This window comes from Rhipicephalus microplus, chromosome 2, assembly GCF_043290135.1.
Source record: "Rhipicephalus microplus isolate Deutch F79 chromosome 2, USDA_Rmic, whole genome shotgun sequence".
NCBI classification, from domain to species: domain Eukaryota; kingdom Metazoa; phylum Arthropoda; class Arachnida; order Ixodida; family Ixodidae; genus Rhipicephalus; species Rhipicephalus microplus.
Window position 1 is genome coordinate 228,475,075 of NC_134701.1, and position 24,802 is coordinate 228,499,876.

The window sequence follows — 24,802 nt, forward strand, 5'->3', positions numbered from 1 at the left end:
CGCTGGTGGGAATGCATTTGGTGGGCGTTAATGACTTCCGAGAAATGCCCTATATAAGTGAGGCAATCTTAATTGTGTTGGAGTGTAAACACACAAATCTACTTGAGGCGCCGACTGTCTTGAGAAAACTTTGAAATGGAAAGAAAAAAAGATAGGTGAGAGGGACAGCTAAGTTCTGAAACAGAACAAAGCCATTCTCTCGAAAACGTGATGACACGCTCATTTCAGTGCAAGTATAGAAAAGCAGAAAATACACAAAAAAAGATATGCCGTTAAGTCAAAGATACGGTGAAATGACGTCGTTAGATATACTGGTGTGCTTGAAGTTGTGCAACACCATAAGTCGAGTTCTTACGGTCTTGCAGCTAAAACAAAAGTGTAAAATGACGCCAATTCCTAATAGGGCTGCCTGGCGAGCTTCTCTTGCAATTTTTCCCCCTGAGACTTTTACGTTATTCGACGCAGCAATTCACTTGGTGAAAGTGCGTGGATTTTGCAACTCATTGTCTCCGAGGAACATAATCAACATACGTAGAACCCCTGGCTTCTTATATTGTACATTGCTATATATCTAAAAACAACTCGTGTTGTTTCGTTCTAAGTAATGAGCTAAGTTCTAATTTGTTGAACGTTAGTCACTTGAGTTTTGTCGTAGACGTGCTATTTCAGTTGGAAACTAAGAGGATATTCGATTGAGAAATGTCATTACGAGTTCGGGCATCTCGGGCCGCAGAATGCGCTCTCCATACATACGTGCGCGTTAAGAAATGAGAAAGTGCGAATTTGGGAAAACAGACAAACACACACACGAAAATCGCCGTGAGAGGCAGCAGGGGGATATCAGATACGAAAGAGTGGTTGGAAACGACCGAAGCCAAACGGCGCGCATAGAGCAGAGTTCTCGGTGCTTGACGGCGTAACACGCTCCACTAGCGCACACCAGCAAGCCACCACCGGCAGCGAATCACCCCTTGCAACGCGTGTGTGTCTCCGCCGTTGCTTTCTCTTCTTGCGAATATATAGCCATCGCTACCGAGTCGTACTACTCGTGCGCATCGGGAAAAAGAAGAAGACAGCACCGGTCAGAAGTCGTTAGAAGCCATTAATGGACCATTGGAGACGTCTCCCGGAGCTCCTCCTAAACCGGCCATAAAGATAACAAGAAACAGACACGGCCGCTTTTCTAGAACAGAGAAGGGTGGCGGGCAGTCAGTCGGCTTGGAAGCCGCCGTTTCCGCTGATGCGGCCGCCGTACGCGTCGGCAAACCGCCGCGTGTGCAGCGCGCTCACGCGGCATCGAGCCTTAATGCTTCTTTGTGGGCCGCTCTTCTGCCGTGGTCTGGCCAGCCGTCTTGCGCCAGGAATGCACCGTGATCAGCAAGGGAAATCGTTTCGGCCATTACCCACGCGTGCTCTGGATAGCCGCAGCTGCCGTGGATTGAACGAAACGGCCGCGACTGCTTCTTCCTTCTTTTATTCTTGGGACCCACGTCTCTCTCTCTTTCTCTCCATCCGTTCTCGTTCTCTCCACCACCGCACGCGGCGGCAATACCGTCGTAGCCCTCACCCGCCTGCTACCCGTCAGGACGGCGGTTCATTCGTTTAACTCTTCTGGTCTATTTTTATTCGCGGCCAGCGATACGCTTTCTTTTTTCCATTACGTCTTCTTTTTGCCCTTCTGCTTCGGGAATCACACCCGCGCGCTACTGCGTGCGAGGTTCGGGGAGACCGACTCATGGGCGCACGCGCGCGTTTGGACGTTAAGACTTACGCAGTTCGGCGTTAGCTCGAACGCTCGCGGCAGTGGTCTCCGGCCATTAGGGGCCCTATACGAATCTGCGCCATTACGACCTTTCTCTCCTCGCCCGTTGCACGCTGCCCCATCTACTTGCGACGGCCACGGCTGCTAAGCAAAGCAGGAGGCAGCATCACCCGCGAGCGAAGTGGCTCGAAACGAGAAGACGAACTTTACGCCGGAAACATTTCGGGCTCGAGTACATGACTGTATAGCGGCGCGCGCGCGCTGGGTAGAAACTTCCGGCCCACTTGGTTTAACGGCGCGAAATTGGTCGTCTCGAGCGGTACTGGGGCGACTACCGGTTACAGTGGCACGAAAACGTATACGCGAAAGAAGTGCACGAAAACGGCCCCGCTACGGCCGTGCGGGTGTTATGGAGCAAAGTCGTTACACCAAATCACCCCTGGAAGCGTGATTCGGCACTTCTTGCCTCTGCGTTGGCTGTAGAATAAAAGAGCGAACGGCGATCGCAACGAGCTTTTAGAGCAGCGTGTGTTCTTAATTGGGGAGTCTGGTCTACGGCATCGATGGCGCGCGAAACAAACTCGCTTGATGTGCGGGGCGATCTTCGTTCTTATTTTATAATAATAGAGTGCGACCGTAGCTGGAGAAAGTGCAGCGCAACTTAAAATGGTGCTGTCTAGTCTGCACGTGCAACTCCTGAAGCCTAGGCTAGATAAACTTGAGTGAAAAGCTTGTAGAGCTCTAGCGCATTTATCGTTGAAACATCGATAAATATTAGTCTCACATTCATATAGCGCAAGCGTTGAGGACTTTGTAACCCATGTCGATCTGGACAGATCCAAAAGTTTAACGTCTGATCAAAGCCTACAGTGAAAAGTGCATACTATAACAAGTAAGTTGGCAAGACGTACAAAACTATTTTTGCTAATACTACGCGACGCACCCTTGATGCAGTGATTTTCATCTGAGCTTTGTAACGAGTGCTGCAGCCATTTGCCAGGTAGCTGAATATTTTATATTCGTTTGTCCGAAAGGGAGAGAAAGATTACGGTGCACCAACTATTTTTAATTATTTCATAGGTGCGGTCATCTTCATATTTCACCCAAATGATTTCTCAGATTTAGACCGAATGGCGTGAAATTAGCACGATAATCAAACTTCGAATGCATGATTTCGTATTGACTCTCGCATTCCCTGTTTAAGAAGTGTCCTAGTTAAGGCTTGTCGCATCTAAACAAATAACGAGGGAAAACTGGCTGAATATAGATAGGAACCTACTTGGTATTTGGTCATCCGTCAGCTTTCGCTAACAATGTTGTGCTTGTGCATCAGGACTGAACTTGCTGAATATAGAATCCTACATGATATTTGGTCATACGTGAGCTAACAATGCTGTGCCTGTGCAGCAGTGACTGAACTAGTAAAGAAAAGTAAGTGGAAAAGTAAAACACACAAGGCCTTCACTAACGTTAGTTGGGACACCGTTTACATTGAAAGCGTAAACGTCAACTTTCTGAAATAACAATACTCAGGATGCATCTGCAATCATTATTTGAAAAAAAAAATGTTGGGAAATAATTGCGACTACAAAAACTCAATCTTGTATCGTTATATGTTGCAATGAAAATTATGTCGCAAAATATGTTGAAAAAAATACGTTACAAAAAATGAAATATATGTTGCAATTCTGAGCCTATCGGAAGCTCGCCAGAGTAGCAGTTCCCTTCCAGGCACATGTTCCTGCCCAAATAGAAGCTCCCTCCTTCATCACCCGATAAGAAAGAAAACAGAACAGCTTATGAGGCATGGAGAATGAACGACCCCGTGGGGTCAAAGCCGCCGGGCAAGGCACAACTGGTTGTGGTAAGGCCGGGTTCAGTCGAATCCGAAACGCTAGCGATGCCACGCACTGGGGTGCCAGTGCCACGAAGGTAACCCGGTGGCATTACGGGCGTGTCGTCTTAATCGAGAATCGATGCCAGCAGCAGCAACTGCCGAACGATGCGAATCAATGTTTGTGGTTCTAGCTGGTGTAACGGTCGGCCTGTTCTTCCGCTGCTCTTACAGCACCGATGTTCCAACTGCGTCGGGTATCCACATGTGGCGCTTACCGAGCACGTCAAAGATGACTCCCTTCGATGAACACAATTGGCCCTCGCCATTGATTCTGCATCATCTTCCTCGGCGTCGTACGTGCAGCTGCCGGCGGGTGGTGATGAGCAGGCCTTCTCGCACAGAGTAAGACCTTTTGGAGGACCGTGCCTTGAATATACAAAGTAAATAAGCTATAGTATCTCATTACAAATGACATCTGCTAATTAGTATAACGGAAGTAACATCACTAGAGGTTTGCTAACACTGACAAATGCTTTTCAGGAACAAAACGCCCTATGAATTTTGCACAGTTGGACTAAAACTTAAACGCAATGGAATTTATTATTCAAAGAAAACGCCCGTTAACTGCTAGTCACATGGTGATAAAAAATCAAGGCAATTAGCAGGCTTGCAGTCTTACAACACGTGTTAGTTCCTTTTTTTTTTGGTCCCATCACTGCAGCTGCAAATATAAGCAGACTATTCCAACCAGATAAAGTACAATGCTTTACAACCTATATGCCTCAGTTAAGTTTCACCCGTTCTAACTATTTATCCCTATAATGGCTAGCAACCCCCTATGGCAACCGAAACTCCGAGAGTGCCTGGGAGAACCTTATGCTCGGCCAGCGCCCAAGATTCGCACCGCGATGTCCACTCATCCTATGCCAACGCTTAGGATGAGTGGACATCCACTCATCCTAATTTATTTGATTGATTCCTTACGAAGTATAGAGTAGATTGAGTACAGTAGAACTGCGAACAGTGGCAAATACTTACGTTAGCTGGTTGACCAAGAACCGGGTAGTCCTAAAAGAAACGTATATAGCTTATTTGTCGTCTATTTGCAAAGGCAAACTTGATTGACTTCTCTATTTCCTTATTTCTCATCTCTCTCAGTAAGGTAGAGATAACGTTCCTCTTGCCGCAGTCTTCGTGGCTGATTTGCCGCGTCGGCAAAGCGCTAATACTGCACGACAAAAATAACAAGTGTTTTACAGTATATGCAGCTAGATGAAACCCATATTTGTCCATCCTACGTACACAAAAACTCTTAGCGTGTATGTGAGTCGTTTTCGCGCAAAGAACGTATGTGTTACCTAAAGTGGGGCGAAACCCACTACTCCCCCTTGGTCAACAAAAGATAAAGGGAACGCACGCGCGGCTAACAACATTGAAAAATCCGGGACCAACTTGTCCAATAATCAAGGACGACTTTTAATAAACCGTCAGGATTGGGCAAGTGATATGAACACTTGGTCGCACACTTCAGTTTCACTTCTTATCCGAGTGGAAGGAGTGCTTGAGCACTGATGTTTTAGGGGTGAAGCCCCTGAAGCCATGGATTTGTCCATGCATGTCTGTGACCGATTCGTAACCACCCTTAGTTGTATGACTCACTCAGCAGGTGGCGCTTGTGTGGGTGACAGACAGATGGACGAACGGAAGGACAGCCAAACAGACCGACAGACATATGGACGGACGCATGGATGGATGCACGGATGGATAGACGGACGGACGCGTGGACAGGCGCATAGACGGATGCATGGATAAAGACACGGACGGATGCACAGACGCACGGACGCATGGACCGACGCACGAATGGACGCACAGACAAATGGATGGACGGAAGCACGGATGGACGGACAGACGAACAGAAGCACGGACGCTTCGCCCCACTCATCATTATTCACTCCGTGGGTATGCTGTGATTTTTTTTTGCTTCCTTGGAGGTTCTTAGAACAAAAAATGCGGCTGATCCCATGTACCTTGGGAATCGATGTTATGCGAATGTCACACATGTCCCGTTAATTAGGGAGGCGATCGCCGGGCTAATACCAAGGGCTGAAGTATTGGCCCCCCGAGCCGCACCACGAAAGCGTGGACAATTTAGAAGTGGTCCTTTTTGGCGCGCCAGCAGACGCCGGCTGTGGCCCAAAGAACAAGTCAGAGCCGAGAGTTGATAAACAAAACAAATATTATATTCTCAAAAATGGCAGATCGAAAACAACACACAAGAATGCACACTCCACAATAGTTACATACAATACGTCACCAATCAAACATCGTACTACACAGTACAATCAGCCACACTCGAAACAACGGACACAGACAACGATACGCACTACAATGCAGTCGCATGCATTGAACAACCAAGACACTTAAAGACTAAAGAGATATAAAACCTATTCAGTCCAAAGTCCTTGGAACAAAAGTCTGAATGATACTCTTCCGAGAATCACTCACTCAAAGTCCAGCGTTGTTGTCGTTCCGCGCCCTCGAAGTTTCTCTTCCAGGAAACCTCGCCGGAGTTTCTCTTCCAGGAAACCTCCCGTCTTCAATAGGCCACTCTCCAAGCTTCAAACTTCTTCGCCGGAACACGTCGGCTCCACACACGCAGCTGTCGCCAGGCGTCTTCGCTCGATAGCGGTAAACACACACTCTTGCCTGTAGCTCGAATCGTCACCCCTCAGGTGGAAATCCTCTTCATCTCCTGCTTCGTCCCTACGGACTAAACCTTCGCCGACTACCGGCGGTATACCTTCCGCGCTCTTGCGCTAACTTCCGTCTCCTCCTGATCTCTCATCTCGGCTGCTCGGTTAAATACCTTGCGCGCGACATTCCAGACGGTTCTCGTCATTTCGTCGGCGCGATACACAGCGAAGGCTGGGAAGAGGGCAAGACGGTTGGCACGCCCTCCGCGGCCGATGACTCAACTCGGTATGACCACGCCCCTTTCGTTCTGGAACTTTCGCGGGCTATCTCGGCCGCCGATGTGGGGCGAGGAGGTTCGTCGGTGAAGCCACGCTTCCGAGGGGAGAGCGCGCGCCCCGGGGAGCCTTTAGATGTTGTTTTCTTTTTTTCTTTCTTTTGACCTCGCGGCGTTTCTCCCGCCCGTTATCGCAAGAATTTGGCGGCGCGCCCATTTTTAGCGCTCGTTCTGTGACACTGCCCCCCAATTTAAGAATATTATCTCATAATATTCAAAACCACACAAACGAGCGCGAAAAGTCACCACACACTCTCACAGACTGTAACACAATCCATCGCTCATGACACTTCACATTCACGATATATCACTCAATACGATTGGACATTACATTCGATCTCACACACATGAAATATAACCTCAGGTACATGACTACAACACTTCATCACACATTCCAAACAATACAAACGTACAAAGTTCTGTCTTTACAACAATTATACAACACTATACATCACATCATCGCACAGAACACTTTGACTCACTCGACATACACTTGAGACACAGGATAACAAGAACATTAACACAACATATGTCACTCAGCCCTGCCAGACACATTCCGATTCCACCTCCGCACCTATCCTGTGTATTTCGAGCTGCGCTTGCGTCCTTTCTTGCGGTGCTCGCTCGATCTCTTCTTGTTTTTCCTTGTTCTTTTTCGGCGAGCCTTTTCCAACGGCGGTATCTGCGGCAGCGTCTCAGCCATCGTTGTCACTTCCGACCTTGCTAACGGGTCATGACGTTCGACGGGTCCTGTCTGTTTATTTACCAGCTTGTTCATATCTCTACATTTGGCCCGGCTGGCCCACTCCGTCTCCTTTGCACTGTCGGTCGGTTGAGGTCGTGCCGACGTAAGTCCAGTAGCCCGGCCCGTGAACTCGTTCAACACGATCATCTTATCATTCATAGTCCCTTGCACCGCGGCTTCACCTTGGGCTCGAGTGGGATCCGGCACGGGTTGCTCCTCCACTGTATCTCGCGGTCGTTGGGTTGGCGAGGGCTCTATCTTAAGGTCTTCTCCCAAACATTCCGGATCATTCGGTCCTCGCGCCCCGTCGATGTTTCCGATGACAAGGTCGTAAAGGGGGGTCGTCATACATAAAGCCGTAACCTTCCCGCTGAAGTATGGGGTTTCAACCTCAATCTCTGCTTCGGGAAGCATCCGAACTGTACGGTCAATTAAGCAAACCGGTTTCGTTTTGCCGGTTAACTCGCTTTCCCCTACCAAGTTTCTCCGCACGATAACAGTGGAGCTGCCGGTATCTCTTAACACCGTAATCTTTTTGCCCGCAACTTTTCCAGGCAGCGTTGGCATTCCTTTCGTAACACCGGTTGGCTGTTTTGACATTAAAGCACCCACAATAGGAATTTTCTCCCCATTCTTCAACTCTACGAATCCATCGGTGACGGCATTATTATCAGATTTCGGTGCCGCTTGCACACAAGATACCTGGTGAGTTTGACTCACTCCGTTCCGACAAGCGTCTGCTTTGTGCCCAGTCTGACCACACTTGAAACATTTTACTGCCGTAGGGCTCGTAAAGATCGTTCGACAGTTTTTCGCGCGATGACCCACTCGGTTGCACAGAAAACATCGCGGAATGCTCTCTGGTGCACGCTTCTTTTCTTCGGGAGCCAATTTCTTCGAATCATCGGGACAATCCTTCTTGACCTTGGCCAAATTAGTTCCACCTTGCGCTTCCAAGAATTGATCAGCCAATTCAAGCATTCCTTCAAGTGACTCAGCCTTCCTCTCTTTCAAGTACAGCGACAGGCTTGGGTGGCAACTAGTCAGAAATTGTTCTCTAATTAGGAGCTCTCTAAGTTCATCGTACTCCTGCGCTGTCCCGGAAAGTTCAATCTATCTGTCGAAATAATGGCAAAGTCGGGCGGCATACTGCGTAGCCGTCTCACCATCAGCTGGCTTTCCTGTCCGAAATCTGTCCCGGAATCCTTCTACGGTAAATCTAAATCGCTTCAGCAAAGCAGCTTTCACCTTTGCATAGTTGGCTGCATCGGTCGGCGTCAGCCTACCGTACACACTGAGCGCTTCACCACTCAAGCAAGTACTCAAAGCAGTTGCCCATTGATGTTCTGGCCAATTCTGGCTCTTCGCAATCGTCTCGAATCGGTGAAGGTACGCGTCAAGGTCGTCCTTCCTTTCATCAAACGCCACGAGCAGCTTGCTTGGGTTCAAGCGGAAGCCATGATCTTCCCGTTCGCTGCTTTCAACTCTAGGTTGGACGGGAGTTTCACTTCGCTGTTGCAACCGGAGCCGCTCGAGTTCCATCTCGTGCTGCCGCTGCCGTTCCCTTTCAGCCATCTCCGCTTCTCTTTCTTCTCTCGCCCTTTCGGCTGCCAATTTTTCTCTCTCCAACTCCAACTTCAATTGCTGCTCTTTTTCTTCTTTCAGCTGTCGCTCCTTTGCCTCTCTTTCTTCTCTCGCCCTCTCGGCGGCCAGCTTTTCTCTCTCCAGCTCCAACTTCAACTGCTGCTCTCTTTCTTCTTTCAGCTGTCGCTCCTTTGCCTCTCTTTCTTCTCTCGCCATTTCAGCGGCCAGCCTTTCTCTCTCTAACTCAGCTGCTTTTTCTTCCTTGGCCCTCTCAGCTGCCAACCTCTCTCGTTCCAACTCGGCTGCTTTTTCTTCCTTGGCTCTCTCAGCTGCCAACCTATCTCTCTCCACCGCCTCTTTCTCCTTCTGGCTTACCCACTTCCGTAGTTCGGCACCAGAAAGACCCATCTTCTCACCAAGAGCTACTAACTTTTCGAGATCCATGGGGTCTCGCAAATAAAGTCTTGCCGCGTGTAAAAAGTATCTGCCTAAATCAGTTTATCGAAACACTCCACTGCACTCGTTAACGAGAACACTGCACAACACACAAAATCGTTCCGATAGCAGTATCAACAACTCGAGGCTCTTTCTCACTACTTTGGACACACTGTGCACCAGAAGGTCCTGTGTCGCGGACGCCAGATTAATTGTCACACATGTCCCGTTAATTAGGGAGGCGATCGCCGGGCTAATTCCAAGGGCTGAAGTATTGGCCCCCCGAACCGCACCACGAAAGCGTGGACAATTTAGAAGTGGTCCTTTTTGGCGCGCCAGCAGACGCCGGCTGTGGCCCAAAGAACAAGTCAGAGCCGAGAGTTGATAAACAAAACAAATATTATATTCTCAAAAATGGCAGATCGAAAACAACACACAAGAATGCACACTCCACAATAGTTACATACAATACGTCACCAATCAAACATCGTACTACACAGTACAATCAGCCACACTCGAAACAACGGACACAGACAACGATACGCACTACAATGCAGTCGCATGCATTGAACAACCAAGACACTTAAAGACTAAAGAGATATAAAACTTATTCAGTCCAAAGTCCTTGGAACAAAAGTCTGAATGATACTCTTCCGAGAATCACTCACTCAAAGTCCAGCGTTGTTGTCGTTCCGCGCCCTCGAAGTTTCTCTTCCAGGAAACCTCGCCGGAGTTTCTCTTCCAGGAAACCTCCCGTCTTCAATAGGCCACTCTCCAAGCTTCAAACTTCTTCGCCGGAACACGGCGGCTCCACACACGCAGCTGTCGCCACGCGTCTTCGCTCGATAGCGGTAAACACACACTCTTGCCTGTAGCTCGAATCGTCACCCCTCAGGTGGAAATCCTCTTCATCTCCTGCTTCGTCCCTACGGACTAAACCTTCGCCGACTACCGGCGGTATACCTTCCGCGCTCTTGCGCTAACTTCCATCTCCTCCTGATCTCTCATCTCGGCTGCTCGGTTAAATACCTTGCGCGCGACATTCCAGACGGTTCTCGTCATTTCGTCGGCGCGATACACAGCGAAGGCTGGGAAGAGGGCAAGACGGTTGGCACGCCCTCCGCGGCCGATGACTCAACTCGGTATGACCACGCCCCTTTCGTTCTGGAACTTTCGCGGGCTATCTCGGCCGCCGATGTGGGGCGAGGAGGTTCGTCGGTGAAGCCACGCTTCCGAGGGGAGAGCGCGCGCCCCGGGGAGCCTTTAGATGTTGTTTTCTTTTTTTCTTTCTTTTGACCTCGCGGCGTTTCTCCCGCCCGTTATCGCAAGAATTTGGCGGCGCGCCCATTTTTAGCGCTCGTTCTGTGACAGCGAAACATGCAGAGAGAAGGTGACTCCAGCACAATACGTGATCACGCACGCCACCAATCCGTCGGTCCGTCCGTCCATCAATCTTTCTATCCGTCCATCCGTGTGTCCTATATACCATCCGTTCAACCGTGCATACGTCCCCCTGTCCGTGCGTCCATGCGTCCGTTCTTCCATCTGTCCGTTCTTTATGACAGTCGGCGACTTCAACGTAGATGTTATGGGTCTTAGAACCTATAGCTTAGCCCACTCGTCATCATTCACTTCATGGAAATTTATTTATTTTTCTTAGCGCTCCAACTTCTGTTCACCAACTTCTGTTCGCGGCGTTCCTTGGTTGATATAAACTGTCAACCACTGTTAGTGCATTGCGCTTAACTACCGCTGGTCTTAGCCCGACGTGACGGTTGCATCGTTGGAGTACGTATGTGATGTTTATGAAACTGGATAGCCATCACTTCATCCCCAATTGACGCTTTACGAACATTACGGTCTATTTGAAAAGAAGTTGCGATACCTGGCGGTGGCTCTGTGGTAGAATACTTGGTTGCTATGCAGAATGTTCGGGTTTGAATCCTGCTCGGACCTTGACACTTTTTCTTTACATTCGTCGGGTCGTTGCAGCCGATATAAGCTTTTCCTTAACGCTTTACGTGTTAAAATTACTCATGTCCGTTCTCACCGTTCCTGGGTAAATATGAAAGCACCAATAACCTGTGGCACATATCCCCATACCAGTGGCACGTACCCACTCACGGGTATGTGCCGCTGTCTGGTGAAAATGTTTGATGACGTACGCAACCCGATTGTGACATTATTTATGTCATGACCAGTGAGTCCTATTTGTCGAACCACTTTACCCTCTCATACTAATTTTGATCGTGAGAGCGCCCAGACGTAGGCGGCTAGATAGATAGACGCGATAAGTGCTTGTAATGCGCAAAGATATCTTCGCAATAAATATAAGCGGAAATCTGTTAACCGCACCATATCTGCGTAGGCAATGACTGACACATGAGAATTGGCCAACAGGTGGACTACAATAAAGGACTCTAAAAGAGAAGACAAAAAAAATGGCAGATCCAACGCACAGTGGGAATCGATGATATGCGAAGCATGAATGAGAAATGTTGATATGCCACTTTAAAATCAGCACAACGTTATGAGGTGGAGGTAAATGATGCCGTACATGACTTCCGTGTCATGATTATTATTAATGGATGTGTCGTTTACCTTCGCCATCTATTCACGTCACGTGATCCCAAATTCAGTATATGTGGAGCTAGCGAAACGACCGCGAGCACGCTATGAGCGTGGTACGTTGTCATGCTCTTACATAATACACGTGTCAGGATTATCACGTTTGCCCCGCCACAGTGGTCCAGTGGCTAAGGTACGCGGCTGCTGACCCGCAGGTCGTGGGATCAAATCCCAGCTGCGGCGGCTGCGTTCCCGATGGAGGCGGGAATGTTGTAGGCCCGTGTGCTCAGATTTGGGTGCACGTTAAAGAACCCCAGGTGATCGAAATTTCCGGAGCCCTCCACTACGGCGTCTCTCATAATCATATGGTGGTTTTGGGACGTTAAAGCCCACACGTCAATCAATTCGAATTGTCACGTTTGCACCAGTCATATATTTAATCATCCATGGCCGTAACGTAACATCAAATTTGGTATATGCGGAGCTAGCAAAACGGCCATGAGCGCATCAGGAAGAGTCCAATATACTCCAGTGTAGCGTTGACGTGCGCGCACGCTGGGCACAGCGACGCTACGTTAGCAAAACGCGGGCACTCTAAAGTCTGACGCCAGGCGCGACCAGCGTTCGTCGGCGCGGCCCCACGGCAAGCGGCGCTTTCGCACCGATGCCATAGAGTAACATTACTCTATGCCGATGCGTTACCCAGACAACACAGCGTCTCCCTCTTTTCGTGATGGAGGGACGCCGGACGCGCTGAAAAGCGCATGCGTCAAAGCAATGCAGCGTGGGGCGCGCCTGCGAGTATATGGCATGACCGGCGCCTGGCGTGGCAACGCCGGCGTGACGCGACGAAACGAACGCCGGCGAACACGCGCACCGAGTCATGTCGAAATGTATTGGCGCCTTGGCTGTGGCATGTAGTCATGTTCTCACATGTCACGCATCTCATGATTATTTCGTTTGTACCAGTCACATACCTTCGTCATCCATTGGCGTCACGTAATACCAAATTTGGCATATGTGAAGGTAGCAAAACGGCCGCGAGCACATCATGAGTGTGACATGTAGTCATGTTGTTACATGACACGCAAGTCGTGATTATGATGTTTGGATGTGTCATTTACCTATGTCGTCCGTTCGAGTCGCGTAATACCGAGTTTGGTACATATGAAGCTAGCGAAACGGTTGCGAGTGCGTCATTAGCGTAGCATGTCGTCATATTGTTACATGACACGCATCTCATGTTTATCATGTTTGCAACAGTATTATACCTTCGTCATCCATTCACGTGCCATAATACCTAATTTGGTATATGTGACGCTAGCGAAAGGGCCGCGAGCGCATCATGAGCGTGGCATGTAGTCATGTTATTACATGACAGGCATGTCATGATTTTCATGTTAGGGTCTGTCGCTTGTGTTCGGTATGCAATCATGTCATAACATACCAATCTTGCAACATGCCATATGAACGAAACCACCGCAAGAGCTGCAGTACTATCAAATGTAAATCATGACATTCATGACATACATATCATAATTTTCATCTTATGAGTAGTCAAATATGTTCTTCATACAGTCATGTTGGGCCATACCAAGTTTGGTATTGATACCATTATCAAAACGGCCAGGAGAGCTAGAAGATAGATAGATAGATAGATAGATAGATAGATAGATAGATAGATAGATAGATAGATAGATAGATAGATAGATAGATAGATAGATAGATAGATAGATAGATAGATAGATAGATAGATAGATACGCTCAAAGTCGACGAAGGTCGCTAAGAAATGCTTCGCATTTAAAAGCTGAGACCAAAATTACCGCATCAACACTGTACAAATGATTAACTAGCGAAAGCTGAAACGTGGAGCCCCAGTGCCTCGCAGGTTCACGGTTACGAAGCAGCGTAATGAGCGGTTAAATGCATGTCGCAATGCCCTAACCACAGGAGTTATTTTCGAACCACAGGCAGTCACAGACGTCATAGGCGAAACCCAAGTACTGCTAGACGAACGCGCTCCCGCAATCATCACGCAGACTCGGTTGTGCCCACAACGACGCTTGTTCGGTGCGCGTTGTTGGAAACGTTTGACACGACGAGCTAACCCAGCGGCGTCGTTTGCAAGATCCAGCCTCACCGGCGCTTGCATTTCCGTTCGTGATTTAGCGCGGCTGCCGGATCATAAATACACAATTGCTGCCGGCACTCGGCCTCCCGATCCTGTCTGTCTTTGTACCCGGACGGCACCATTGGCCCGGCGAATGTGACCTTTCTTCCATTTTCACTATCGGCGTTCTTCTAAAGTTGTTCTTGGCTTACCCATGTGGAAGCTCTCAGTAGAAACTGATGCGCATGTGCATGGTGCCACGGCTGCGATGGGTTGAACGTGGTCCTTCAAAGAGTAGAAAATGTCACGCGCGCTTAAGTACGACTTCAAGAATGACGTAACTGGTTGCCCAGCCAATAGAGACCACTCGTGACACCGATGCCGAACGTTTTTTTATTTTTCTGCCAGGCATAAACAACTTTCGCTGTAGAAAGCGAAAGACCTTGAGCTTTCTACATCGACATTACTCTCCCTGGGGGCGTCAGCAATGGGGCACTTATACAAGGGCATATATGATGCGGGGTTTAATTGTAAGAAAGAAAGAAAATGTAATGGTAATATTATCAGTACATCTAAAATAATATCAGTCATACAACTACTTACCTCACTTATATTCATTTCTTTTATTTATATTGCTTAATATTACTTGAAGCAATAGTATACAAAAAGACTCCTGCTTTATTACAAATATTTTTGCTTCCCCGTAGATTTTGTTCGCATTTCCTCCCCTTTTTCACTTTTTCTATTTCACGAATTCTACTGCCACGCGTTTTGTGGGCGATAACCGATAGTGGTTTGGGCCATTATTTCGGGAAACAACTGCAACGACAAAGGGCTGCTTGTCATGCACATCCCAGTTAAGTTAACAAGAACGTGAACGCCAGCAACACAGTTACAGTTGGAGAGAAAAAGATAATGCTATTTTCATCACTTGACCTTGACAGATGTATTGTGTACATATATACCACGATTTGAGTATATCCCATACATTTAGCCGAAAAAGCGGTGGTTGTAGTACAATAGCAGTCGCAGAAGACGAAGAAGAAGTGTGATGCTTCACGCCCCCGCACTTCAAAATTACTGCAATTTCAATTCGAGATATATGTTATTCTGTCTGGTCAAAATAGAAAAAAAAAATATTGCACTCTTACTGTATTTACGTGTGCTTATCCTCCTTCTGTTAGGATTAGGTATCATTCGAAAGGCCTAAATTTCATATCCTCAATTCTCGGTCAATCCTTCGGAGTGGGCAAGAGCCATAGTGGAGGCATCATCATCATCATTATCAACCCCGCACTGCAGCATTAAGAAGCCGAACCTCGCAGAGCGCCGCTACTTCACAGTTAGAAAAACCCCTCGACTCAACGATGAGCTCGAGTGATCCTACAGCTTCTTCACAGAAGAATGAAAGCCGCAAAACAATTGTACCACGCACAACTGCACAAGCAAGTACCACATCACCGACTTCCCCTGACAGCCATGAAGGGGTTGAAGTTTTCACTGCAACAGCTACGCAAGCAGAAGCGTTCCTCGGGGGTGGCCGGCATGATGCAAGGGAGGGGCCCCTCCAGACCTCTTCCCCAGAGATGGTTCTTCGCGCAACACTGACGGTCCCGAAAGAGCCGAAAACATTGGAAGACGCTGCTGCAGCTGGAAAAGAGCCGACACCGCGTAACGCGTCCGAACATTATGCCACAACTGACAGCATCGACAGCACCCATCAAGTCCCAGGGAACGCTGACATCCCGGAGGCAGCTTGCTATGTCACGGCACAGCCCACACCCCATTCACAGAACCCGAGCGTCTCCGAACACTCCAGCACTTTCCAGACAGCTGAAGAAATCAACGCTGTGAGGGGGCCCTGGTACGTCATGCTACAGGACAAGTCCCACAAACCAGCCGTAAAGCAGAAGCAGCCTCGCTTTGAAGACACCGCGAAAGTCGTGCAGACGGAGCTGTTTTCGTGGAGATCTCGAGACGTGACTAAACTCTTGCCTGCTCAGCAAACAGGTGAAGACGCTAACAAAATTTTGAAGCAAAGCATTGAGGAAGGAAGTCAACCACCATACAATAGTACGACTCCAACTGTTAAAATGCCAACATCAGAGCAACCTAGTGAAAATGCCGAAAACCAGCAGGCCAATGTAACGCCCGATGAAAACGCAGCGTTGAACCGTAAGGAGAAAGACTTGAGCACTCCGCCAGAGACAGAAATGGTACACCATACCAAGTCTCATTACAAGGACTGGCCAAGTCACCGATGGCAGACGATTCCCGACGCTGCCAGCACCGTTTTCTTGAATGCCAAAATGCTGGATTTGAAAGGGTGTCCACCACATCTCCCTGACGAACGCAAAAGGACATTTATACTGACGAAAGTGGCAGAGATGGCACAATCCCATGAAAAAGAGCAACCACTCTTTTGGGAGCCGCTGTATGAAACCAAAGATGCTACATCGTCAAACGTCGCACCAACAGAACAAAAACCCAGTTCCATCACTGGTCGCCAAGTCGGTGAAATTGACGTTCCTGATGACGGTGCTGGTTATATCGCTACTACAAAGCCAGGGCACAGAAAGTGCATAGATATAAAACGCACTTCAAGCGCAGATGCCATCGATGCTTCTATGGAAGCTTACTCACCTTTGTACAGTTACAATGCTTTGCTGAACTTTGACAAAGACCAGATTGAAGATCCCTTGCAGAAGACGCCGGCAGCTTCCCATGCATCTTCTCCACCCGACAACCAAGACAACTATAACGCCGCTCAGTCGACGTCAAGTGAGGGTGCTACTCCACGAAACGAGAGTCCAAGGCCATCCCGTCTCATTAAGATAAAAGAAACTTTGTCTGCCATAATAAGTGACATTACAGTAGACGTGACGCCACGACGGTACTGGATTCTGCTCACATTTTGCACGCTTTCCATGCTCAATGCGTTCCAGTGGATACAGTACTCAATCATAGCCAGCGTGATTAAAGACCATTACGGTGTCAGTGACACAGTAATATCGTGGACGTCCCTATTGTATCTCATCGGTTACATGACCTTGGCCTTCCCGTCCGCCTGGATTCTGGACAATATGGGTCTGAGGATAACGGTGCTGATTGGTGCTGTTGGAACTGCCCTTGGAGCATGCATAAAGACGTTCGCCGTCAAACCTGGTCAGTTCACCCTTGTTCTCGTCGGCCAAGCGTTCCCAGCGTTCGCCCAGGCGTTTATATTAGGGGTGCCTCCACGCCTTTCCTCAGCATGGTTCAAGTACGAGGAACTTTCGACGGCTTGCTCTATGGGTGTGCTTGGGAACAATTTGGGTATCGCCTTGGGCTTCGTCATCCCACCAAATGTCGTCCACGTCGAGAACGTGGAAACGTCTCTCCTCTACTTGTGTGGTTCTGTGGGGCTAGCGAGCTGCGTCTGCTTTGTCGTCATACTACTCGCCTTCGATGACAAGCCTAAGAAGCCACCAAGCTTTTCGGAAATGCTGAATCGCCGCAGACAGAGGAGACAATCGTTTTCAGCCGCCTTCAGCACCTTGCTAACAGACGGCAACTTTTGGCTCCTACTGCTTTCCTACGGTCTCAACACTGGGGCATTCTACTCCATTTCAACGCTGCTGAATCCAGTGATACTCGCCTACTTTCCAGGCGAGGAAACGTTTGCCGGATGGCTGGGATTGGCATTGATTGTGTCCGGCCTCGTTGGCTCGTGGCTTTGTGGCCTGATGCTGGATCAGACGGGAAAGTATAAGGAAGTCACTCTCCTAACTTACATACTTGCGACTGTCGGGCTATTCGTCTATACGTTCATTCTCTCGGCCAGGTCGCGCTTGTTATCCCTGCTTGGCTGTCTTTTCCTCGGATTTTTTATGACTGGCTATATCCCTATCGGGCTGCAGCTGGCCGCAGAGATAACTTATCCGACGCCCGAAGGAATCAGCTCCAACCTAATGAACGTGTCCGCACAAGCAATCGGATTCGTCATGATTCTCGCGTCGTCTATCATCCAAGATGCCTACGGCGACGTCGTTTCTAATCTATGCTTGTCGGCATTGCTGGTCGTGGGATGCATCATGACAGTACAGACGAAGGCAGAGCTTAGAAGACAGCAAGCTTATAAGCGGGAGGCTGCGAGGCGTTCCTTGTCTACGCTACCCAGTGTGGCGGAAAAAACTGCCGAGAATACAGCATCTTCGTCAGAAAACCAGCGTATCCAATCCCTTAGTAGCCCGTTGCGTAGCTCCCCACAAGCTGACGACACCCACTTACTTCTTAAATCTACAAATGTAGCTCATGTGAATTAAAGGTGCGTGTATGCTTTCTCGTAAAGCGCAGTGCGGTGGAGATGGATCTGTGGTGGGCCGTAGGATAGCTATGAGGTCTTGCGGCTAAAAGTGTTGACCACAGAACCCAAACACTGACACCAATTTACTACAGCGTACTCAAGCCCCACAAGCTCAACATATTGTTGTGTTGTGCTTAATCTGTTCTCTGGCTAATGCGTGTGGTTTCTTTAATACCGAAACGTATTTACCTATGGTAACTTGTTCTTCCTTGTCTTTCAGCAATTAGGGCTACACTGCATAATATAAGTCTAATGGTACTCTGGGGGCCCATTTATTCGTTTGATACAAACTTAATACAATCCAGCAATAATGAACCCAAGGGATGTGTAGGGGCCATTAGTATTAGGTTCATTAGAATATGTACGACATAGATGTGAAGATAGAAAAGTGGCCAAGGAAACAACACTATAACATAGACATTCATATTGTAGCGTAACTGGTCACTTAAAAGCAATAATTATAGTACTCTAACGAACGTGTTCAAACCACCATCAATTTCCGATATTCTCGAAGCGTTATGGTTTCAAACAAAAATTCATTATTACACCCTGAGTGATTCTATATAAAGCGGCGCAATGAAGTTCAGTTACGATGTCTCCCAGATCGTGATTACGAAATTGGGCACCGACGCACACTTGTGATTGCGAAACTGGCTTTCATACAGTATTGCACATAGTCAACCATTATTCGACCTGGGGACACACTACGGTTGGTTTGGCCGTCGGGACGTAATAGGGTAGATTTACGATGCTCAATACTTATCCTCAGACAACATCTGTACAGTACGACTAAAACATTAGCTGAATGAAGCAAATACTCCTGTCTCCAAATTAAGTCAGAGCAGCTGCACCAGTATCATTTTAATCAACAGGTGCTTTCTGTTTGAACGTGGAAGCATGTGTGGCACAATAAAATGTAGCGTTTATTTGACATAATAAGTTAATCTTTCAATGCTTCAAATATAGATTTCTCTCTCATCTCGAAGCGAAAGCCACCAGAATACTTCTTATGTTGTTCACATCAATGAAACGTTTGATTGAGGGCTGGTAGCGAATGGGGCTTCCAGTACACTAGGAATTACTGCGTCTGAAGTTACAATTTTTTGTTATGTAGTATAGCGCTATCCAATGATTCTGTCCTCAGCCATCCTTCTCATGCCAAGTGCTAAGGTCCATCAACGGCTGCTCGAATGTTGGCCTGTTTTTGCCTGTCCGACGCAAGCCTTGTTTTGCAAGTAGAAACGCTGGCCTATGTAGCAATGTAGCCCGTTTGGTGAATGGAGTTTTTTTTTTTTTTAAGACATTGACACCTGGCAGTTGTCTTAAAGCTGTGCATAGTTCACGAAGTGGTGGAAGTACGAATTGGATTACGCACAGTCACCAGACTGGTTGGTGAATTCCTGGCGGGATGGCTTCAACCAACTTCGGAGAACGGCCATCAGTCGTGCGGAAGTCAGAGTCGCGGATAAAGGAGAAAAATTAAAAATGCCGTAGAGAAAATTTTAAAATTAATTTAGAGTGGGGATGTTGGTTTCTATATGAGATGTTGCTAATAGAGTTAAATCGATTTTGAATAATTCTTTACGAATAGGGAAAATACCCTCATAATATTAGCACAGTAGTCTCATATATTCCCGTATAAAATTAAACCTGACATCACGAATGTCCTCGTTGCAATGACCTAGTGCTGACGCTCTCAGGGAAAGTAACACCCATACAAAACGCTGAAGATTAAGTTTACGAAGATCTGTTTCCGGCACCCTTTTTCTTTATTTTTTTATACAGTCGACTATCTACAAAGAAGCGTTCTGTGATGTTTTGTTTATGATCCCATTGCTCGGGGAAAGAGGGAACCCGTACCAGTGCGAATGAAAATTATTGGTGGCCTTCTGCAGCACGCATTAGTTTGAAAAAAAAAAACTTCGATTTTCTTGCGCAACACGATGGGCTATGCCAAGCAAAGCAAAAGTGCTTAATATGTGTGCTCTGTAGCATAGAACACTTGACATGATTTTCACGAATAGCAGATTTTCGCAATCATGCAGCCACACTATGTGAATATGGTTTTATAACATCCATGACTGGCCTTTTAACTGATACTGTCTTCAATGTGGCCATCGTCTAGTTTAACGCTGATGCGTTGTAGCTTGGCAGGAAGACGAAACAGGCATTAGGTACAAGCTTTGGCATATATGCGCAAAATTATGTGACGCAGGGGCGCTGTCAAAGAAGCAAAACCACAAAAAGAGTCAGTCAACATAACCACACAAGAAACAAACTTTGGGACTTTGTGTAAGACTAGAAAGAAAGCCACTCACTCTGTCTTGAATATTGCAGAGAAATCGGAAATTCGAATTTAAGATGCAAAGTTTAGGATTTTCTAATAGACATTGCCCACGCAAACGGGGCAACATCCCCCCTTCTCACCAGGTATCCACTGAAGTTCAAGAACAAATAAATGGCGAAACCATGTCTGCTATGGTATAGGTATCACTGTCTTATTAAAATTCAGTTTTACATGGCACAAACCCACTGCAAGGAATTGTCCATAATAGGACAATTCCTTGCAGTGGGTTCATAGCCTCAAGATCATAACATAAAAATGAAAACCTGATTGATAAAAAGAACAAAGTACTCTGGGCTTGCAGTTTTAGTCGTTCAAAAATATAAAAATGCATGTAAAGGGTTTGTGAATGGGCTCACAGTATATTACAGCTGCCTCAATGTGGATCACCGAATAAAAACTGATGCACCACTTTATTAGCGTACGGAAAGTGTGCAGTATATTGCCCGAATTGTGCTACCGCTTGGAGAATAAAGACTGCACAATTAAATGATCATTAGACTCCTTTCTTGAATAGGTAGGTAATTCTCTATATATTTTATATTTCCTGAAAACATTTCCTGGCAAATCTATCTTTGTGGTAACGAGCCATATTTAAAGCATCGTTATTATCATCATCATCATCATGACTCAATCACTCACCAGCTCGGGAATTAAGTGCGCAGAAAGAAAAGACAAAGAAGGTGAAGACCTGAAGCACGCGAACGTGTCAGTTCTATGCTGGTCATTCCCGCTGAGCGTCTACAACTGCTCTGTCATCCCGCCAAGGCTCCGGTGACTGCCACTTGTTTGCTAAGGCTCGACTCCCGACAAACATCGAAATGAAGTCATCGCATTCCTCTGCAAGACCTACCAATACTGACGAGGTGGCCTCTCGAGATGAGGCCAACACTTCCAGCAAGCCCGCTCCCACTTCCCGTGATGCCATTAGTCAAGCTCCCACGAAAGAGGCGCTGGGCAGTGCGACTCCACATCGGCCGGTCGATGACTGGGCGCCGCTGTACGAACTAGACAACACAAGCAGCCACTCACCCGCAAGCACTGGAAGTCAAGACAGGGTGCCGGAGGCTTCCATAAGCAGTTTGTCTAACGAGGGCACTGCAAAGCCTACAATCCTAAGGACGACTCAGTCACACGTTACCAGCCGGGAAACTCAAGATACTGCCCACGAACAAGACGCCCGCACTACAGCTTGCTATCTCGAGAAAGAACTATCATCGGTGTCCTCGGAACGGCCTGAAGCTAGTCCACCTCGTTCGTCTATGCGTGACGATTATGCAAAGCCCGCAAACACTGCTAGTTTCTCCGGCAAAGCTAAGTCAACGCAACATGTACCTCCGAGCACTTCGGACAACCCGATACCGATAATGAAGAAAGCTGCTGCATCTTCTCTGAGCTCATCAGAGAGCCCAACCAAGACTACTCCCATTGAAAGTTCCGACTCAGCCTCGAATTCAGCTCTTCCAAGTGACGATTTGCGGCAATCTAGCACGTCCCTAGAACGCGTACCGCACCTAAAGGAGACCAAGATTGACACCACCAGAGCACCGATGAAAAAAAACAAGACAACTTCGTCATTATCCAAACTCCCCTACAAATTTCCAGCGCATCAAAATTACAACGGCAAGAAGTCTGCGTCGGCCTCATTTCCGAAGGCTGCAGTGAGACCACCACCATCTCCCGACTCTCAAAAAGGGGAAGCTGGACGGAAAAAACAGGAAGAGGTAGGAAATAATATAGAAGAGCGGCATGGCGAGACCAAGAGCAAAATTTCGTCGAAGTCTTCGGCTGGCACCAAGAAGGAAGTGAAACTAGACAGTTTGAATGCGCCAATGACAAGTAGTAAACTCTCGCGCAGCCTTTTAAAGTGGAAGACACTATTTACTGAGCAAAGCGAGCAGCCCGTCTATTATCAGACGCTTACTGAGAGTGACAGAGGTACGCCGATCGAAGACAAACCTCAAAGCACGTCTGCACACGTTACTCCTAGTGCTAGTGGACTCGTCACAGGAAGTCCGCCGCCTGCAGTTGATCAAGAAACTGAACCCAAATTAGGAGATCGAACTACTAAAAAAGTTCTACTTGTGTCCGCTACCAACGACACCTCCGTCGACGTAGCACTCGCAGCGCCGGGAGGTCCTTATAGTGGTTCTAATGTCAGAGCTCTAGAGAACCAGGATAGTAGCACCTCTCCAAATGAAGATAAAGCTGCTTCACCGCTAGCCACCAATATCCAGTTCCGACCTGTCTCGCCACAATCCGAGGCTCAGAAGGGGCATTTCCAGCCGAAAGGAGCGGAAGAGCATGGCACGCCAATGCCCGGCAAGACTTCTGCGGCTGGCCGCTCTAACACGTCCATTTCGGACTCCTTCCGGGACATTCTTGTGATGGCGACGAACCGTCGGTTCTTCATGTTAGCTATTTTCTGCGTCGCTACCACGATGCCCGCATTTCAGTGGCTACAATACTCGATCGTGTCGAACATTGTTGAGCAATATTACAACGTGGGAAGCACTGCGGTGTCCTGGACAGCGATGGTTTTCTACGTCGCCTACGTTACCATGGCCCTGCCATGTACGTGGATAATGGAAAACTATGGTCTGCGCATTACTGTTCTCTGCGGAGCATGTTTCACGGCGATCGGCGCCTGTATCAAGCTGTTCAGCCTACGTCCCGATCGCTTCGCTGTAGTTATTATCGGCCAAGCATTTCCTGCGCTCACCACGGCATTCACGGCCACCGTACCCACCCGGCTTGCGTCGACCTGGTTCAAGTACGAAGAGATATCCAAGGCTAGCTCAGTGGGCATGTTGGGTGTTCAGCTGGGCAGCGCGCTTGGATTCGTCGTGCCCCCTCACGTGCTCGACAAGGCTGATGTACAAGGATCTCTCAGAGGACTCTGCATTGGAGTAGCGATTGCGAGCAGCCTAGCGTTGCTCGTGGTTATCGTGCTCTTTGACGATAAGCCTGTGCACCCACCCAGCTTCTCCGAGATGCTCAACCGTTACAATATCAACAAGAGGACAACGTTCGGGAAAGACATGCGCACGTTGATGAATGACCGCAACTTCATCTTGCTGTTGCTTTCCTACGGAATCAACACCGGCAGCTTTTATTCGATTTCGACTACGCTGAACCCTGTGATCACAAACTACTTCCCCGAAGAAGAGAGCTTCGCTGGTATACTCGGCCTCTGCATCATCTTATCTGGCTTTCTGGGATCCTGGATAGGTGGCGTCGTAGTGGACAAAACAGGGATGTTCAAAGGAGTGACACTCGCCACTTACGTTCTAACGACGGCGACGCTGATGTTGCACACGATCGTGCTACTCGAGCGATCCCACGCGCTGACCCTGATTGCGTGCACGCTTCTGGGCTTCTTCTTGACGAGCTACATGCCTCTCGGGGTGCGTTTGGGTGCCGAAATCACGTATCCCCTGAACGAAGCGTTGCCAGCGTGCCTGCTGAGCATGGCCGCACAAGGTACGAGTATCGTGCTGACGCATGTCTTCCATATCGTGCGTGAAGAATCCGGAACCTTCGCAGCTAACCTCGTGCTAGTCGGGATTCTTGTGATAGGCTGCTTCTTCACGGTTATGCTTCACGCTGAACTCAAGAGACAAGAGGCTTACAAGCGTGAGCAGCGGAAGTACTCGGAGTCCGCTCCACTTGAGCCCACTCGTGAGCGACACTCGCCCACCGAAGAGCACGAAGCGCGAAATGAGCACAGAGAGGACATTAAGTCTTAGCTATAAGCTGCCACCGGCAACCTTGGACCCTTTTTCGTGTTCAGTGAGCCATAAATAACATTTCTATGGCATTAAAACGTGATTCCTATAGTTTGTAAGAAAAGCGTTGTGGGAATTTTATATCAAATTGTGAGGCACGTAGTCAATGTGCGTTTCTTTGGTTCAGAAGTGGTTCTTGCTTGTGTACCGTTTGTTTGCAGAGAGTTCGCGCTTCCGTCTGCGCCGTTTACATTGGCTGTTGTACTCGTAACATTCGCGGTCCTCTCTAAGCCCGTTTCACATTGATGATGATGA

The 24,802-nt window shown here is 48.1% G+C and overlaps 3 protein-coding genes across 3 annotated transcripts in view; all 3 read left to right on the plus strand.

Moving 5' to 3' along the window:
* LOC119170327 (uncharacterized) overlaps positions 1–24,802 on the plus strand; it is a 115,100-nt gene that overhangs the window by 57,907 nt on the left and 32,391 nt on the right. The window lies entirely within an intron of this gene.
* LOC142784105 (uncharacterized) lies at positions 15,399–18,374 on the plus strand. Its single transcript, XM_075882753.1, has one exon. It carries the CDS (start codon positions 15,438–15,440, stop codon positions 18,372–18,374), a length of 2,937 nt encoding a protein of 978 aa, XP_075738868.1. The 5' UTR covers positions 15,399–15,437.
* LOC142775473 (uncharacterized) lies at positions 21,448–24,558 on the plus strand. Its single transcript, XM_075876879.1, has one exon. The coding sequence runs from the start codon at positions 21,581–21,583 to the stop codon at positions 24,506–24,508; it is 2,928 nt and encodes a 975-aa protein (XP_075732994.1). The 5' UTR covers positions 21,448–21,580; the 3' UTR covers positions 24,509–24,558.

Bases quoted from the DNA above. Each gene is read 5' to 3' on its own strand.
- LOC142784105 (XM_075882753.1), top strand. From the start codon at position 15,438: ATGAGCTCGAGTGATCCTACAGCTTCTTCACAGAAGAATGAAAGCCGC.
- LOC142775473 (XM_075876879.1), top strand. From the start codon at position 21,581: ATGAAGTCATCGCATTCCTCTGCAAGACCTACCAATACTGACGAGGTG.